We start from the raw sequence: 19,041 nt of genomic DNA on the forward strand, positions 1-19,041 counted from the left end.
TTTTTTTCTTTCTCTCTCTCTCTGTCTCTGCCACCACTGTTATTTCTATTCTGTCCCCAGGAATTGACTCTGATGTATTTAAATTCCCAGGAACAGCGTCCTACATCAGGTTAATGAGTTTAGAATGATTACCTCGTAATGATTCTGTTTATTCTTCGACTTTGTGACCTATTTTTTATACTTTTATCAGTCGTGATCATAAATGTTTGGGTTTCTACGAAGACACTGGGGTGGGAACTGTTGTCAGGGGGGGCGAGGGGGTAATTACACATTCCTGGAGACAGTTAGAGAGGGGCTAGAGGAAGAGCAGCGTCGAGAGAGTCGGTTTTTCGACAGTGTGACGCCATCTTTGTTCGTGAATCCGAACCACCAACAGACGTCCGACATGTGGCGTCAGATACGATATTTCAACGGTTTTTAATTCAAAATCATAACAAACCGATGTGCATTCAATCAAAAGACATTTGTTAATGAGAAAATGAATCAGGAAGTGGAGTTCGCTCGTGAAATAGCGTCCCCAGTGGGATTATCAGTTGAGAAGGTCAGCTTATCATTTATCAATCGTTTGTTTCCACAATTGGGAAAGGATCGCGAGGTTCTCCTGATTTGCCATGTGCGTCCTGATGAAGTCACCAAGATGGTGAGTCCCTCCTGGGGTAATCAAGAAGGTAATTCAGCGATGCTGGACGTCACTGGATCCCCCCTGGAGCACTCATTCGGTGATGACAGCTTCAACGTCTCCAGCACATCCCTCAAGAGGAATTGGATGGGGTACGAGGAGAGATATACACCAATGGACCTTAAAATAGCAGCTGCAATAGTCAATTGCATCAGGGAGAAGCTCAGTAATCATAATTTGTGGACAATGCCACTGTTTGTGATAGCAAATCCTGATAGAAATGACGACAAATGCCTTCTCCTTGGATGCTGTCCAAATGCCAAAGGTTTCACACCACTGAGGGCTTGTCTCGATGGTGTTGTGTCCCTCAGTGATATTCAGGAGAGAATTCAGAAGGAAATACCTCTGCATCAGCATAATAATGATCATATCAGTCCAAGAAGCAGAAAGAAAGCACAGATTAGGGTAGACAGCGTCTATGATGTTTGTGGGGTTGATCCAGACATGATAGACTGGAGGGATGACGAGAAGGAGGAGTTTGGGGGGTATCTGAGGGTCGAGGCTCATTGGGACGAATTGACTTTCATTCCATCTTTGAGGAAATCCTCCAACACATTCATTGCCTCCATCATCAGTGGATCCAACCGAAGCTCTCTGCTTCCTCTTTGGAATCAGCTTCTTCTCTTGGATAAATACATTGAAATTTTGGGGGATTATCAGACGAAACACATGTCCTCACGTTACAGTGTGGCACCTCTGAATTTTCCAAAGGACTTTTCCAACGTTTTCGCTGATTCAACCACAGAAATCATGACGAAACTTCACAGAATTCTTGGTGGAGACTGGGCTCTGGATGATGTTAAGATTGTAGATGACACGACAAGTGTCGAAGGTTCCACTGAGGATGATTATCAAATTAAATTGTCAGATATAGCGAAAGTCCTGGAGATGAGACAGGATCAGGATTTTACGAGTATTTTTTGGGGAATCGTCAAGGGGACTGAAAACTACACAACAATGACTGATTGTATGCATACAATCTTCGAAGCTATTGTTACGGATGATTTCAAGCCCTCGTTGACGATCGGTGATGACACGAGGTTTGTTAAGCTCGTGGAGAGCTTGGATTCGGGAAAGAAGGAGCTTCCCCAGCTCGCTGGAAGTGTTTCAATGGAGCTGGTGATCGATATGGGATTGGAAAAGCTAACCAGAGACTACATGTACCTATTGTCAACTGGAAACCTCATGGAGACGTACGATGTTAGAAAAATGATGATAAATGTTGCAGAGGGGGCATTTGATGTTGATAAATACAGGGAGAAGCTCCTGACCCTTGCGCAGCTCCACATATCCCTAGAGTTTCTCCAATTAATTCAACATCAGTTCAACTGTCGCATGGACGTCTCTCGATCGTTATTCGAAGCAGCCCTGAAGGTCTACAAGTCCTCAAACTCTCCCTTGAAATTTCAAGAGCTCAGAAAACAGGTGATCTACTCCCTAGAGGTTCCTGCCCCCAAGGACATCGTCTCTGAAGTCATGAAAACGCCCCCGACTTCGTGGATGTGTACTCTCACCACTGATACACTCCTCCAGAGATGTAGTTCACTTACTCATTACAGTCGTAATCCCATATTTCCACCGAATATCTACACGTCAGAGGACATGCAAAAGGTCGTGGGTGACACCGAGGGACCGATGTATCACACCACCACAGGCTCCCTCATTCACTACAAACTTCCGTGAAGTTTAAAAAGTTCACCGATCGTTAAAAAGTAAAAATTATTCGACTATTTTAGAATAATTATATATGACAATATATTTAATCAACATGAGAACTGTATAAGCACATATTTCTCGATACATTCAATGTATAAATATAACTAGAATTTCTTTCATGAGTGTTTTGTACTGATCAGTCATTGACGAAAACTACACTCGAATAAATTGATAAATTATTACATTTTTCACTTTCAATTTGTGATGCGTTATTCATTACCTGTAGATTCATCAGCTTTGGAATTTATTTTTTAATCTACATCTTAATTGTTTTCCATTAAATTTCACGTAGGTGTTAGATATTATGCAATTTATTTTCAAGTAAGAGAGAGAGATGAAAATTTGAGCAACAACCAAATCTGATGCATCTACTTCTACTTTCGAGAGTTATCCATAACTTTCGTTGATTATTGAACTCTAAATCGTATCGGAATGAGATATACCGATGTACATGACGTGAATTCGATCGCAATAATTTGTTAAACACGTAAATAATTGAAATATTGTTCAGTATTTCACCTGGAAAATTTTCAGATACGATTGAAACATTTCTACACATATCGATACAGTGAAAATTCATAAAAAATAATTTGTTTAAATACTACGGGAAAAATTAATACATTAAAACAATAAAATCAGATCTGATGGAGCATCAGAGGTGAGTAAAAACAGCCAAGCAGTACATATAAATAATAAAATTCCATCTTCTCCTTCATCTTCCATGAAACACAAAAAAAAAACTTGGAAAAATCAATACAATTAAAAATTCGGTGGAGTTATTCCTTACGTAAGTACCAATTTTTTTCATTTTCCCTGTTAATTAGTTTAGTGAAAAGAAAATACTTAATACTGTGTTGTTTCTGGATCGTCCATACTCGATATACTGGCCTGTTCAAGAACTTCCAGTAATTTTTGCATCTCCATGGAGTCTGTTGTGTTGTCCAGAGTTCTTTCCAATGCTCGAACGTATGACATACAGGTACGGCCTTCGTGATCAAGATTTTGAGGATTGGCTTTGTGCTGGAATATGAAAAAGTTATAAAAATTAATAATTGTTCACGTAGAAATTGTTCACGTCTTAAAGTTCACGTGTCAGCTGTATCCACATCGCGAATTCCGAATAATGCTGAATGCTTCAATGATTAATTATTAAATTATCACTCTGGGTGTTCTTCAAGCGAATTGACATTTCCAAAGTTTTAATTATATCCCCCTGGGGATATAATTAAATTCGCATTACCAACTCAGTGACTCCTGACTCGAAATCGCGACGTTTCAGTTGAACTTTTCTCACCCAAATAAGCAATTGTGCCATTGCCAAATTGCCAGTGGCGCAGGCAAGATGAAGAGGAGTCCTCAGGTCTTCAGCGCTCACAGATATATTAACATCTTCGTAAGTGCATCGGGCCAGACAAAGTGTGAATGCTCTCATATCTCCTCTACAACAAATTAAATAAAATACGTGTAATTACCCACAGCTCAATAAATTACGGATTTATTTTGATAATGAACTCACCTGCAGACAGAATCAATGAGAAGTTTTCCCAACGATATATTGGGATTCGCTGGTGGAAGAAATTTTTTCTCTTCATACTTCCACCTGATCCACTGTTCCTTCGCTTCTCTGCTGGAGTCTCCAGATGGTTTGATCTTACCACCCAGACAATACTCCCAAACTCCATTAGCAATATCATTACCCAGTGCCAGCATAACACTCAGCTGTCCAGCCGACCAATCATCCAAATTTAATGATCTTATTTTGGAGATATGAGATCCCAAATTTCTGTGAACACCCGAACACTCAATACAAACAAGAACACCAAGATTCAAGCTCGCCCAGTCAGGATGTGAAGCACCACAATCAGCACAAGCATCATTACCAGAGACTTTATTCTTAATACACATCATCTTGAAGGCATCAGTCTCATTCTTCTTATCACCATCTGAATTCTGTAGACTGGACAGAATCTGTTGTTCAATGGCAGCAATCCACAGATCTCTATCATCAGCATTGCTCGCCTCAAAGTTCCAACTCTTGTTCTCCAACGAGATTATCGAAAATTCGAAGCAATCGTCGATGGTGGCCACTGTCTTGGATCCTTTGGGTGTTTTACCAGGAACTTTAACTGTCACATACTGAAGGAGAATCTCTTTTCCATTGGTGTCATTCATATAATCGTGTAAACTACTGTGATAAGTCAATCTTCCATCCTCGAGGAGAGTAACGTACTTCTTCTTCCTCTCTTTCAACGATTTACTGCTCCTCTTGAATAGATATCCCTGTTTAACAGGTATCTCCCTACCCACTCCCATCTCTCCCATATTATATTTCTCCTTTTTTGATGGCGTAAAAATATTTGATTTTCGCCTGAATTTTCTGATTGTCGTTGGCGTTAAAATGGAACTTCTAAAATCGTGAAAACTATCGTTTGTCATCGTATCACACTGGGGAATGTTATCCTGCGTTGGTCTCAAAAAATCATCAGTTTTATCAGGTATGACCTTGGAGGGACTGCAGGTATCCTCTTTGGCATGTGCCAGTGATGTTTTAATCACAGGCATTGAGTATTTAGGTTCATTATCTGTTGTATTTTGGCCATTGCAACGTGAAGCTGCCAATGGTGTTGAATTTTTATTTGTACCGGATTTTTGGATGATTTTTTGGCAGACATCTTGGAATACTCGTTCAACATTCAGACCATAAATGGCACAGGTTTCGTAATACGAACACCTCAGCTCTGATGATAGCTTTCTAGGTCTAACGTCCTTAATGACTCGTGGATTTGTATCGTTTATCGAGTCTTGGACGCCCACAAGAATTTTTGGAACGTCAGACATATTTCGGAATGAACACATTTTTTTGTAATAATTGCAGAGAATTGAAAAACTCTCCTCACTCTCGAGGGAGAATACGAGGAGAATAGCGTCAATCCAGGCGGCAAATTGAGCCTCTGGTGTTCCACCCTCGTCGCGAATGAGTAGAAGATGGCTCTGATCGTTTATAAACACTTCTTTTTTGAAACGACCACCCTCAGGTGATTCCTCATGCATGAACGAACCAGTCAGGTATCTGTGAACTAGTGCTGACTTACCAGAATCACAGGAACCGATTATTCCCAGGTGAAGCTCTGGTACGTTCCTCGAGAGCGTCCATTCGTGACTGTTTACAAATGAATCTGAAAATAAACAATGACAGGTCTGATTAATTTTTATTGTGACTTCATCATCGTGATTGGCATTGAACGACATCAATAATAAATGAATCATCATCAGGGATGATGTTATGGTCGATAAATACTGGGGTTGAGGGGTAATTAGACTCAAAAAAGTAATGACATTACCTTCAATTGCCACAACATGTTCCCGAATTTGTTTAGAAACATGAGTGTCACTTATGAGATCAATCAGATCATAAATAGCATATATCGATGGATGTACACTCTCGAATCTTTGAATCTCTTGTCTTATTGTCAAAGAATAATCGTGTGGACTTTGGCTACTTGTCATTGTTTCATTGACCCAGTAATCACAATAATTAAAACAGTGAAAGTTATTTAACTGAATCACAATTGAATCACTAAATAAATTACATTGAATAGTTGAAATATGGTACGATATTTCAAATAATCGTTATGCACTGCATCACTAACGACAATAACGATTGCAATATGCCAGTGTTCATTACGTATTTATCACACCAAATGCAAACTGTACTCTCTTATTATCCGTTAATTGACAATGAAAATATCAATTTCGCGAATATTCACAAACATCGTCGACGAATTAAACAGACGAACAGGTTAGTCGACACAACTATTGCTTCGGTGAGTTAAAATTAGGGTGAGATGTGTGGAGGGGAGAAAAAAAGTGGCTGACATTTATATTTGGGCCGATACCCATTCGGCGACCGAAGGGATTCGCGACAGGTGCTCCCAATAAGAGCTTCAAAGGTCAATATAATCATAAAATTCTAATCACTGATCAATAAACAATATTCGACAGACCTCCTCTTGAATGTCCTCCACCAGGAGACAAAGGAATCGAAGGTTATGGAGATCTAATGAACCAAATCCTGATTAATTTTCTATGCTATTCATTAAGTAGAGGGATTTTATGGGATTAATTATGTGTTTAATGAGAGCCTTCGTATGGAGGAGGAAAATTTAAAGCTATTGTTGTATAAACGAAATGACTGAAGCACACAATCAATATCGAGTATTTCAAGCAGATAATTAAGGGTATTAACTCCTTTGACGAACAAACAAGTTCCAAATCACCTCCTGGACCTCCCTCAAGCTATTGTCATCTGGTATCCTCCCTCAAACACAAAGAATTTATTAATTCTACTGTTTGTACGTGGGATAACCCAACTGAAACCCTCGATCATGTCCTCTGGGGCTGTTCTCTTCCTGGAAACGATTCCCTAAATCATCTCAAGAACATCTGACTCCCTCCAAATGATCTCCAGTCGCAACGATTGAACTGACTTTGACGAATGAAGACATAATCCAACTTATTCGATATCCAAATCATTAAAATACAAGATATCGTCAGGAGGTAGGCATTCACCCCTTGTCACATATACGTCATTGGTATAGTGGGGGTATGAACTCATGATAGTGCACCTACACCTTCTGATTATCGTGCTTGGTACCCGGTTCCAGGCGCCGGCGCTGTGATGCTTATTCCAACATTGACGTAGGCAAGATGGCTTTGACTGTGTCGAAAGCTCTCCCATGACATCAGAATTCATACAATAGACGAGTACGTAGGAAAGACATCTCTACGCAAGTAACATCACAGAGTATTAAAAAACCAAATTCCAGTACTTTTAATCCCTAATATTCCATTTGTCCTTGTGGATTACGTAAACTACGTCACCAACAAATCGTTTACTCGTTCGAAACGATTTTAATGAACGACCAAAACAGAAAATACCGTTTGTCAAAGTGAATCTCGAAGTTGAGTGAAGTTGCATTGCAATGGTAGCAATAAATAATTTTGTGGGACAATTATTGAAAAAATGTGATCACCAGTAGGAGACAACAAGAGCCTTGATGAGTCCGGCCAATGATAGACCCATTGAATAGTGTTAATATGTTGATTATAAAATCATATCGTCGTAATCATATGATAATTAAACGTGATTTATTCAGATTGCCTAGACCACTGGAATACAGAGTGATGAGATAGTGAATGGATGACAAAATGATAATAAATTTTCACGAATTGTGGAACAAAGTGAATGGATTTTATTGGCCTCGTTATGGGCATGAGACGACGAGAAAGGAAAAAATCAACTTCTCTGTATGATCCCCTTTATTTTATTATTCTTTCGATCGATAAGTGATAAAATACATCTCCACAACCATTGAAACGTCATCGATTTATTGAAATGTTCAATTCACACAGGTGAAATTGATTTTAACATGTCGAATTGGTTTTTATCTTGTCTGTGACTAACATTGGTAACATCGATTCCAGACTATTGAGTGGAGTGTGTGGTTGTGTGTGTGTGTATGAGCTTTTGACATCCGGTATCTTTTATGTCACAACTTTTTCATTATGTCAACCTGGATATAATTGCACAAAAGGGAATGGAGCACTCTGTTCGACAATAGTGTCTATAATGCTAATGCGTCGTTGATGAATGATTAAAAAATATGTTAAAATACAGTCTCGGTGAGGGTTGTAAAGTGCAGCAGCCCCCCCAGTTTTCCTAACTTTACTGTATCTACTCTTATAGACAAATCGATGTATGAATATAGGACTGCCGTTGAACTTTGTCCTTTATCACGCCGAAAGTGTGAATATGATAAACAAGTGGTGGTCAATTCATGATAGTTGATTATTCATTTCATTACTGAGGTATTGATAGGATTCATAGGATTAACGTTCGTGGTTTGGATTAATTTTATGGCGATTCGTCATTTGGATGGCGTGATACAAGACATAAAGGGGTCAACACCGTGATGAGGATCAATCTCTGGGAATTTTTGTGGAATATTATGAAGCTCGTGATGGCCCTGCTTTATCCATAATTTCACCTGATTCAGTGAAGGATTTGGGATCATGTCACTTCTAAACGTGACTGGTGAGTTTAATTTGTGACTTTGGCTTTTTACTTTAATGAGAAATCATTACCTTTATTGCAGTATCCAATTGGCCCCACAAAGAAGTCACAATTGTTCACTTTCCCTCGTTTTCCATCGACATGATTCAGTGGACAGAGGGCGAAGCCAATCACTTTTTGTTTTTCAATTACCGAATCATTTTTGTTACACACATTCTAAATTGTTAACTTTATTTGTTTAATGGGGAGGACAAAGCCCTCTTCTTCATCCCTCCCATCATACATTCATGAAAAAAATATTAAATATCATTCGGCTGAAGTCATCAGTCTTTGTTAGCTACGTGCAGTTGGCAGCCCTGATCATGGCGGGGGGACGCCACACAGCCGAGTTGTTTTACCCCTTTCCTACCGAAATCATTTCCAGTATCAAGTGATCATAATTTTTATTCTCATTCGTCAACCCCACACTCGTGTTCCTTGGTACGTCTTTTAACCGATTTACAATTTCTCTTTGTTATCAATTAACGTTGAGGTCGGACAATCGCAATTGTCCGAGTGCATTTATTCAATTTCACGAAGGACGCTATGACGCCAAACTGGTAGACGTTCATTTGCTTTCAATGTGTTTATTCTCGTATTTATGGATATCATCCTGAGCTCTCGGACTATTCAGTGATCGTATGACGCGGTGCCTGTGTACACGGCCTCTCCAGTTGTGTTTATATTTTGGTTTTATGACAAAGGGATGCGAGAGCTCGGCAATTCCATGAAAAACGCTTTTGTAGTACGTTTATTTTGTAATTGTCATTTCAATCTGAGGGAGAAACAAATTGTCGTGATAATTCCCGTGATATTCTCTCGGGTTTTCCGAGGTAGACACGTAATAAAGTGTTTGACCTAATTTGTCCTTTGGTTTTTGTGTTTCAGTGAAGAAAGCCAGATTTGTTGGAGTACAAGGTAATGTGAGATAAGTTCTTTCCTCGCGAAATTTCCTCCCATTCCGGATAATAAGACACGTTTTTATCATTTTTTTAGCACAACAATACAACAGCTATGTAACGTTGAAGTTGCAGAATGTGAAAACAACAACAATCACGGTTAAAGGGGCTCTGCCATGTTGGGAACAAGACTTCCTGTTGTAAGTAATATTTATTCGTTAAATTCGACATGAAAGATCATGAAAAAAATTCTATGAAATTGATGTTTGACGTCCCTCGTGATATTGAAAACGACTGACTCAAAGGAGAATGAATCCGAGTGACAATCTTGTTTTGTTTAGATTCTCTATTCACAGACTTGTCTCTCAGTGCGATTCAATGCCATTTATATACCATTGACAATGTTCAGAAGTTTCCTCTGCAGGAAAATAATACATGTTGCATTAAGAAAAGATCAATGCATGTTCTGTTGAAACATTTATTTCATTTAATATGTTCAAGAGCTTCTTAATGTGGATTTTTTATCCACAGAAAGAATTTTATATTTTCCTCTTGTATAGAGAGGTCGACATTAGTAAATAAACCTCGAGCTTTTGTAGTACTAGAGGACCCAAAATCGTTGATTGAGCTTGCGTTTATTTATCTGAATCCTTCCAGTGAAACGAACGACATAAACACTGGACTTGTGATAGAAGTTTGGAATAAAGGGATGCTTTGGGATCGAGCTTTGGGGTATCAGTATATACCACTTGCTGAGCTTTCTCAGGTGAATGAGGTGTGTATTACTACACAACAATAATTTTAATTAATAGAAGGGTTTAACCGTTGAATTTAGGAAAATGAATTCACAAATTATTGGATCGGTTTAAATATCGCATATGAGATTCCAGAAACTCAGAAAAAAAAGTTTATACTCGTGGGGTTGAAGGGAGCAACGATAGTGCATACAATATTATCGATCAGTTGAAAATGTGAAAAAAGTATGTGAAGTATCTACGACCCATTTAACCTGATGTATGAGCAGAAACTATAAAAAATATTTTGCATTTCATCGTATAAACCAAAGAGAAACCCTTTGTTATGAACACGAATTGTTATATAGTGGAAATAACCCTCATTTTATCCCTTACAGAGTGAGATTGAACAATGGATGAATCTCGATTCAGAGTTAGAAATGAGGGGAAGCGAAGTTGTTGGTACGAAATCACCGACTGGGCATTCACTCCTTCTAGCTTGTCGCTTCGAACAGCCATTCGGTGAGTAATGTTCACACATGACGTACCCCTCCTTATCCTCTGATTTATGAACATTTAGGTAATTACGTGCTCTCTCCAGATCCAGAGAATACGCGAGGTGCAGACCTTCAGCGAAAGCTCGAAATGTTGAATTCTTCGATTGATCCAGAGGCACGTGCCGAACAAGCTCGGAGACAGATGCTTTATAATTTCGGACACTGTAAGTCATTAGAAACGACAATAAATAATTTTTCCAGTCATTTTTTTATGATTACTGTCTTCAATGAATGTCTTTGGTGCAGCTGGATACTCTGAGGATTCTGATTATACATCAGATCTGAATTATCCAGTGGGTGGTCAAGGTGCAAATAGTTCAGCATCACAATTTCGTGCAGCAGCGAATCAGCTGGCAACACCTCAACGATCATTAGAAACATCTCGAGAGAATAGTTATGAGCGTGATGATCATCAGGTATCGTTAAAGGATTAATAATATTTTTATTTATTGCTAACTGTAAACAAAACATTTTTTAATGCCTTCCCAACGTCAATACTTTCCAGATTTCGGGGGGTACTGCACCTCGGGCAGGTCCAATTTATGGATATGGTGGAAGAGGACACAGTCCGAGATATGAGCAGTCGTGTCCTGACCAAGGACCCCTGCATCGAGTGTTGCCTCAAGCAAGTGGAGAGTCTTCCGAGCCATTGTTTTATAACAGCAGACCGAGACATTACAAAGAGTACAGGTAACAGTCAATATCCTTTCATTTTACTGTCAGTTATCTACTTCACGTTGAAAATTTACGGGCCATGATTAACTTCTAGTCTCTCCCTATTTTTTATTTCGTCGGTATAATCCTCTTGAATATAAATAAAGCCTTGGCCACCTAACAATTACCCAACACTTTTTTTTTTATATCTTGTACATGGAAAACAGAAGGCGAAAACACACTTGGGATTACGAGGACAGGTACGATGGTGTCGTTGAATTTTAATACTCATCTGCCATTTCATTTTAAATCATAGATACATACACTAGCTCAGAGAATATTCATATTTTTTTAAATTTCACACATCTTCTTTAATACATTTTAAAATATAAGGAAAGACCTGCATGACCCTCCACAGTATTCTCAAGTGCCTCACAAACACACGAAGAAAATTATATTATAAAAATTCTAATCTACCGGCTATGAAAAATTATAGAGCTGTTAAGATGAAATTGATATGGTTTTTTTTTATTAAATTTTCCGAGAATTTCTATGATCATTTCATGCACGTGCATATGCGTTTTATTCGCCGTATTTGCACTAGAATTTTTCTGCAGAATTTCACCCCGTGAAATGTGACTGGTTTATTGCTCATATCTCAGAATTTATGGAAGGCATAAAATTAAACACCGACAAACTACTTTTTTCTTACCTTTAGATGATTGATGAGTTCAATATTTCTATCTATTTTTCATTGCTCAGGCGGTAGGGGAAGTTGAACTCTTTAATTATTGTTAATAAATCATTCTACTGCCTGAAATCAATTGAAAATTGTGTAATCAACGGTCAGTGATTATATTTCAGTAGCAAAATGATAAGACGAGATAAGTTGATTTATCTCTGACTGTAGTCTTTGAACAATGTTGAATTTTATTTTACAGCCAAGACGGCTGGTACAGCGAGGGATACGATTATCAGGGGACGAGAATCGATGACACCCGAATATGCAGTGATAACGAGTTTTATCCGAGTGTAAACACAAGCTACAAGAGAAAAGTTCCACACAGAAGGCCATCGCTCGAGCGTCAAGCAACTCTCTGTGATGATATGTATTACGGACCAGACACGTATATTAATGATATTACAGTATCAGAAGTCAGTGGTGTATATCCGGAGTACAAAGCAAACAACAAATCGGATGATTATTACAATAATATAACCACTTATTCCTACGAAGCCGAAAGGTACGATCAAGACGATGAGGATAGGCAGTGGGATAGTGGGGGAAGATTCTACTCGAGAGCCAATGTACGGACTCACAATAATAGAAATCGAAAGACATTACCGCAGAGACCTGCATCATCCATTGGCATTCAAAGACCCAATTATCGTCCGACTGTTATGAGACAGCAGAGTTATGGATCTGATGGAGCTGATGAAAGTATGCAAAATTCTCATTGGCGTAGAAATTACCATCTTCAACATCGTTCAGCATTTCCTCCAGATGGTACTAGCACTGGAAAAAAGCTCCCTCCAACACCATCAAAATCCTCCACAAGTACAATTGTGGGAAGAAAACCTATGTCATTGCCAGCAACTCCAGGTCGTCAATTACCCCGTACATACGCATCATCAGTCGAAGATTATTACACTCAAAATTATAATGAGGACTTTAATTATGCGTATCAAAGTAGTCAGGAACACTTGCAGGATAATTACTTGGAGGATATTCATAAACCACCTCAATCATCGATTCAGAGTGAACCAGTTGTTGTGCACGACAATCAGTTTGTGCCAGATTATCCAATCGAGCCGTCTCATCAATATTCCCAGGAATTTATGGATTCCCAAGAGGTGTACAATGATGTATCCTACGTAGATAATTCATACACAAATGATTATCAGGATATTTACACATCTGCAGCATCAGCATCACATACTAACCAATCAATGCACTATGATACTTATCAAGAAAGTACATATCCAAGGACTAGTGAATCGTTAGTACATCAGTACGGTAATAGTAGTGAAAAAATGGAGATTGAGGATAGCTATAACGTACATCATTACGATAAAAAAATTAATGAATCGTATGAAGAACCGTCCAAGCACGATATTCATCATGATTCACACGATGATCCATCATTTATAAAGGACAATTCATTCCACGACTCTCGCCAGCAAAATTCATCTCTTGCATCTTATCAACAGGATTCATTTCCTGAATCATATACTGATTCATATAAGGACACTGATAATTATCACGATTCATATGAAAAAGACAATAATATTGAATCACACGATTATCCAGCACCAATAAGTACCACTTACGATACAAAAATTGTCACATCAGTTAATGATCAACGATATATACAGGATAATTACGATAATACGTATAATACACAAACAAGTACATGCCAACAATCTTACGATGAATACAGTGATAATCATTCACAAGTTGTACCTGATACAACTCAACCTGATTATCATCAAGAGGCATTCAATAATCAACAGAATAATACAATGCATTATCAAGGATCTTATGAGCATGATAATGTATCAATGGAATACAAAAATGGTTATCATGATGAAAATTATACAAATTATGATAAATCATTTAATTCGTCGTATCCAGAGTCATTCGAAAATAATTATGATAATGTTATTAATGAAAGACAAACAAATGAAGTGCCTGAATTATCGGTAACAACACCACGTGGACAAACTAGAACCAATGGATATCAGTCCAATAGTCAGTCCGATTATTATTATTCGAATGATGAGAATCGTGATGATACACAATTAAATTTATCCAGAAATAAAAAATTGAGTAAACGTGATGTTAATCCACTACATCAACAAAATACTGATTCATTGGAATCACGTGATGATGAGCTTAAGGATTCATTTGATACAGCAATGAGTTCAGTAACAAGTAGTCAACCGATAAAAGGTCACAGTGAATATTCAACAGCTGGTGAATCAAGTCCAGTTGCTCCAATGCACGTTGAAACACCTACATCATCACAATCACCAGCTGTAACAATGGTTAATCATAACACTGCCCCTGATGTTACAGCTAGTGTTACAACAACAGCAATAGTACATTCGAATATAACAACTAATGGTAAAAAATCGTTGACGAGAACAGAGTCTTATCTTGATGATAATTATCAGGGTACTGGTGATGATGAGTACATGGAGGCATTTACTAATGGACAGGAGAGAAAGGATTCACAGTTATCACAACAGAGCCAGCATTCAAATTATTCTCAGAAGCCAAAATTAACGAGAGGTGATTCATATGGATCTGATTACTATAATGGAACTTATGATGACAACAGAAGGGGCTCACTTGATGCTGATACTAAATCAGAATTGAGTAGAAAAAATTCTTACTCGAGTAGATATGGATCGTATGGAAAAAGTGTTATTCAACCGTTGTCCAGAGCAGAGAGTTATCAACGGGGTTACTTTGATGATCATCATTCATTTGATGAGACGGAGATTGTCCTCAGTAATGTGGTCAATGGAGAATACAAAATGCGAGATGAAACCTTAGACAGGTTTGTTTGCTTTTTCTTATTAAATTTTGAATTTTTCTTCAATGAGTTATTAATTATATCATAAATGGATAACAGGTATGAACGCGGTGAAGAGGCCCTGGCTCGAGGATCAAGAGAAAATTCATTGATCGAGCCTTACAGGAGTACACCGCCCCTCTCTATGTCGGCTAGTCCGAAAGGTAATTATCAAAATTTTATGTTCTTCGCAAGCAAATGAATAAATTAAATAAATTATCATAATTGTCTGATTTTTAGGGAGCATCATAAAGCAACCATCTCTGGAGGAAAGTATCCAACTTGATACACCTCCTAGAAGTCCACCAGAACCACCGGCGGACGAGGAATTGATGGATCTCATGGGTGGAGGACCCATTCCCACTCAACTGAAGGAACGACCAACAATGAATGCCAAACAGCGATGGCATTGGGCCTACAATAAAATCATCATGCAGCTGACGGTGAGTTTCATTTATAAACAATATATTTTTTATTTGATCCACGGTCTCTCAAAAATTATCAATTAACACGATAAATGCATAATCATCGGTAACAACTGCGCTAGCGAACCCTAAACGAATAATTAAAGTTAGTCCGTGAATTTTCATTGACAGTAGGATATTTATTAGAAAAAATCAAACGTTTCCTATGGTATAATGTAGGCCAAAGACACGTCAACATAATCGTGAGACTCCGGCCATCGGAAACCCCTATGCCAATGAGCCTGGGATTATCACGTTTACCTCAAGGTCTATTTCTACATTCATTATTTAAATTTATCTGTCGTTTTTTTAGTACGAATTGTCGATTTAAAACTCGACATTCTCAGTTTGATTTGATGATTAACTCCATAAGCATCGGATTAATTGAGCATTTGACATTAATGATAATTGTTCCCTATGAGAAAGAAACATTTAAACTAGACTTGACTTACTATTCGTGGCAGATATCATCTTCAAAATTGCGATAAATTTCCCTTTCACTCAGACGTTCCCTCACAATGTGAAAAAGTCTGGGAAAATTCAGCAGCTCTTTTCTACTGTGAACTCACCACCCACGAATTCCTACGCTACAGGGCTTTTAGTGCTGAGTTAAGTGGAAAAACCGGCAAGTGGTCCGACAAGTTTCAGTGCGAAAGCTCGTGTATTCTCATCACTTCGAATTCAGTCAGTAAACCAACTCGATGAGTTTATGATTATCCTCCCAGTGTTTTCCGTATTTTCTGTTAATTTTCATTGCCATCACTAGTTAATTAGTCGAACACCTATTTAACTGGTGATTAGTTACGACTGTTCGGGTATCAACAAACAATGCCAAGTTATTTTCCCTATCAAAGCATTTTACAATGATAAGAAATAGACCGGATACCGGTCGCTACCGATAAACGTTCTCCAGTTTTGTTGCGTCGTCCAGTTCAACTTGGTTTTTATAACGATTAACAAGTCATTTGGAGGAAAATATTATTTAAAGTGTTAAATCGGGGTAAAAATTGATTTGACGAGTGAAGGGTTCGTTAGGAATTGCGTGAAATGGTCTGACAGAGTGGGAAAAGTGGATAAATTAACGGAAGTGAAGATAAAAAATTAATAATAATGCAGAGTCGTGAAAAACCGACGGAATGGGCACTTCTTTTTCCTTTGAAAGCTGGTTTATTTGCCATGAAAATTTCGCTGTCATCGCGAACAATAAAACGACCGAAGGAGGATTTTTTAGACTGTAAAGATGGTCGCACGAAATGTAAAATGCGACGGGGATCGTCTTTATCTGATTTGGACAAACTCCAACGTAAATTCAATCAGCCCGATGTCACTGGATCGATGAAAAATTGTTTTGAATCACTCATTCAATCACCGGCATTGTCACGCAATAATTTACAATTGAGTTGTAGTCAAGTTCGTGGGAGTATCGGTGATTTAATGAATATGAAAAAATATGGCGATTCAAATTGGAGTGTTGAGAGTGAGAGTTTGATTGCTAAATTCATTCCATTGAGTACAGTGACACAACAGAAATTAATACCGTCGGAAGGAGGTGATGATAATGGAATGAAAGAGAGTTTTGAATCAGAAACACCTCAACTGCTGTCTTGTCATCGGAGAATTAGAAAACTCAGTAGGCTTATCAAGGGCCAACGTCGGGCTGAAGTCATAAATTCTTGGACGTCGAGTGAAAAAATTGTGAGTTTTTTTATTTATTTGGGATAATCCAGATGTTGAGTTAAACGGATTAAAGGGATTAAAGGGACTCTACTGTATAGACTGTTAGGGTTTTTTTGTTTATATCGCTTACGATAATGTTAATCAAGAGACAGATGAACAATTACCCCTCGAATTCACCCCGGGAGTGAAAACCGTCTCAACAAAATTTTTTTTCCAGTGAAACTTTGCACTTAAAAGTTCTCAAGTTTCCTAATGTTAAGTACTTCTTAAAAAACTTTGTTTTCCTCTGTATTCAACATAACGAACAACAGATGAAATATCTCGAACGTAGTATCGATGTGAGGGAAAATATGTGGGGCATATAAACAACTATTATTGAAGGAAAAAAAAAATATTGGCAGAATCGGAGATCCAACTGTTGGCGTATCCTCGTAAATCCCACGTAAATGAAACGGAAAACTTTTGAGTGAGGAATAATGACGATTAAAAATAGAATGACACAATGAGTGGAGAAGGAAAAATATCCGAAAGGCTTTGGAGGAAAGAAAAAAAATATTAGAAATGACCCACATAATACCGAACTCCCCTTGTCATATATCAAAGTTGTCATGACTAGAATTGCCTCGCGTGCCACACCGTTGACCAAATGAAAATCTTCATTTTTTATTCGAGTAAAATCATTATGCTATATACATACATGTACACATATATGTATAGTCGGTAAACACATTTATCCTGGTTAATTGATAAACTTAAGAGAGACTTTATAAATTCCTACCATAAAATCTCCTGCATATTCATGAATTTTCGTTCTCATTTATTTGTTTCAGGTGAGTAATAACTTTAATTAAGGGAAAACTACCCCTGTTTGGTGAGGGAATGCTCGATGGTACGTAACTCTTACACAGTTTTTCATAAATGCTCTGTCTCCATCTTGAAATAAATAAATAACGTTATTTCAACTCGGTAAATAGAATGTGTGACCATCAAGAATATTAAATATCACCACCACCGGAAATCAATATACATGCACTACTAATACAGTCCATAAATACTATTGTCAACTCATCCATGCCATACATAGACAATAGATCATGGACTGAGAAATTGTTGATGTTTGGGAGGATTGAAATACCGGTGGTGATGGCATATGAGGTGGTTGGAAACTCGGTGAACGTACAGTAGAATGAAGGAAATTGTGGAGAACTAGAGGGGTTAAATGGAGTTGGGCTGATGGTGGGGGGGAGGGGGTTCCACAGGAAGTAGACTGGCCGACAGAGACGACGAAATGCTGGGAACCCCCTGTGGAAAATCAATATTGTGGCACGGTTGCTTGAGCATGGCGCGTGGCAGTTCAACTGAGTGTCATTATTTTTTTAACCATCTTTCGTATAATTCAATCTGACTAATCACTATTCTATTTATCATTGGAATCCCCTCCCCCCCAGTTTATATTTTATTTTAAGGACTTTAGTAACATGAAAGACTGCCACATATGCTCCAAATAATTCGTATTAAATTGAATTAATTTAAATTAGAAATGATAACGTCATCTGGGAATTAATGTGACAATTGTATTTTCAAACTGAGTAATTGAGTTGTACCCCCCGTGATCCCATCCCCCATAACCGATGGGAGAAATCAGTTGGGAAGTGGTAAAATGGTTTGCACTGAATTTCCACATTTTCCCAGTTTCGTATAAATATTCTGGGGGATAAGGGAGTGGAGAATTTTTGTCGTCGGTTATTTTTACACGAAATGAAGAAATTGGACGATTGTCAAAATTCTCACCCCTTTGGGGGTGGAAATAAATGGGAGAGTTCGTTGGAACACTTGGCATGAAATTTTAACAAGTTCAGGGTAAATTGTCGTGGAAAAAAAGGGGAAATTAATTGATTGAGGTGGAAAATCGAAGGATTGGAAATAAATAGAAGTAAGGCACCCTTATCACTACGTACCTGATAGGCT

The 19,041-nt window shown here is 38.1% G+C and overlaps 3 protein-coding genes across 4 annotated transcripts; 2 read left to right on the forward strand and 1 right to left on the reverse strand.

The window, feature by feature from the left end:
• The first annotated feature begins 291 nt into the window (after positions 1 to 291).
• On the forward strand, positions 292 to 2,579 carry LOC135171508 (uncharacterized). The gene has a single exon (XM_064138115.1). The coding sequence runs from the start codon at positions 479 to 481 to the stop codon at positions 2,360 to 2,362; it is 1,884 nt and encodes a 627-aa protein (XP_063994185.1). The 5' UTR covers positions 292 to 478; the 3' UTR covers positions 2,363 to 2,579.
• LOC135171505 (centaurin-gamma-1A) lies at positions 2,410 to 8,910 on the reverse strand. 2 transcript variants are annotated; one of them, XM_064138113.1, is made up of 4 exons: positions 8,540 to 8,910; positions 3,912 to 5,571; positions 3,690 to 3,834; positions 2,410 to 3,415 (listed from the first exon to the last, which is right to left on the reverse strand). In XM_064138113.1, the coding sequence occupies exons 2-4, from the start codon at positions 5,444 to 5,446 to the stop codon at positions 3,239 to 3,241; spliced, it is 1,857 nt and encodes a 618-aa protein (XP_063994183.1). In that variant the 5' UTR covers positions 5,447 to 5,571; positions 8,540 to 8,910; the 3' UTR covers positions 2,410 to 3,238. The 2 variants fall into 2 exon arrangements, with proteins under 2 accessions (XP_063994183.1, XP_063994182.1); XM_064138112.1 differs by lacking the exon at positions 8,540 to 8,910 and adding an exon at positions 5,737 to 6,272.
• LOC135171497 (uncharacterized) lies at positions 6,926 to 18,297 on the forward strand. Its single transcript, XM_064138084.1, has 13 exons — positions 6,926 to 8,489; positions 9,396 to 9,425; positions 9,504 to 9,606; positions 10,064 to 10,181; positions 10,539 to 10,662; positions 10,721 to 10,861; positions 10,944 to 11,113; positions 11,203 to 11,387; positions 11,579 to 11,611; positions 12,293 to 14,917; positions 14,993 to 15,096; positions 15,173 to 15,375; positions 17,904 to 18,297. The coding sequence occupies exons 1-13, from the start codon at positions 8,468 to 8,470 to the stop codon at positions 17,922 to 17,924; spliced, it is 3,879 nt and encodes a 1,292-aa protein (XP_063994154.1). The 5' UTR covers positions 6,926 to 8,467; the 3' UTR covers positions 17,925 to 18,297.
• Positions 18,298 to 19,041: the final 744 nt, after the last annotated feature.

The sequence above is a fragment of the Diachasmimorpha longicaudata genome, chromosome 20, assembly GCF_034640455.1.
Source record: "Diachasmimorpha longicaudata isolate KC_UGA_2023 chromosome 20, iyDiaLong2, whole genome shotgun sequence".
NCBI classification, from domain to species: Eukaryota; Metazoa; Arthropoda; class Insecta; order Hymenoptera; family Braconidae; genus Diachasmimorpha; species Diachasmimorpha longicaudata.

Bases quoted from the DNA above. Each gene is read 5' to 3' on its own strand.
- LOC135171508 (XM_064138115.1), top strand. From the start codon at position 479: ATGAATCAGGAAGTGGAGTTCGCTCGTGAAATAGCGTCCCCAGTGGGA.
- LOC135171505 (XM_064138112.1), bottom strand. From the start codon at position 5,902: ATGACAAGTAGCCAAAGTCCACACGATTATTCTTTGACAATAAGACAA. The intron at 5,572-5,736 runs GTAATGTCATTA...GTTTATTTTCAG, and splicing joins ACATGTTGTGGCAATTGAAG to ATTCATTTGTAAACAGTCAC. The intron at 3,835-3,911 runs GTGAGTTCATTA...AATTTGTTGTAG, and splicing joins CTCATTGATTCTGTCTGCAG to AGGAGATATGAGAGCATTCA.
- LOC135171497 (XM_064138084.1), top strand. From the start codon at position 8,468: ATGTCACTTCTAAACGTGACTG. The intron at 9,426-9,503 runs GTAATGTGAGAT...TCATTTTTTTAG, and splicing joins CAGATTTGTTGGAGTACAAG to CACAACAATACAACAGCTAT. The intron at 15,097-15,172 runs GTAATTATCAAA...TCTGATTTTTAG, and splicing joins TATGTCGGCTAGTCCGAAAG to GGAGCATCATAAAGCAACCA.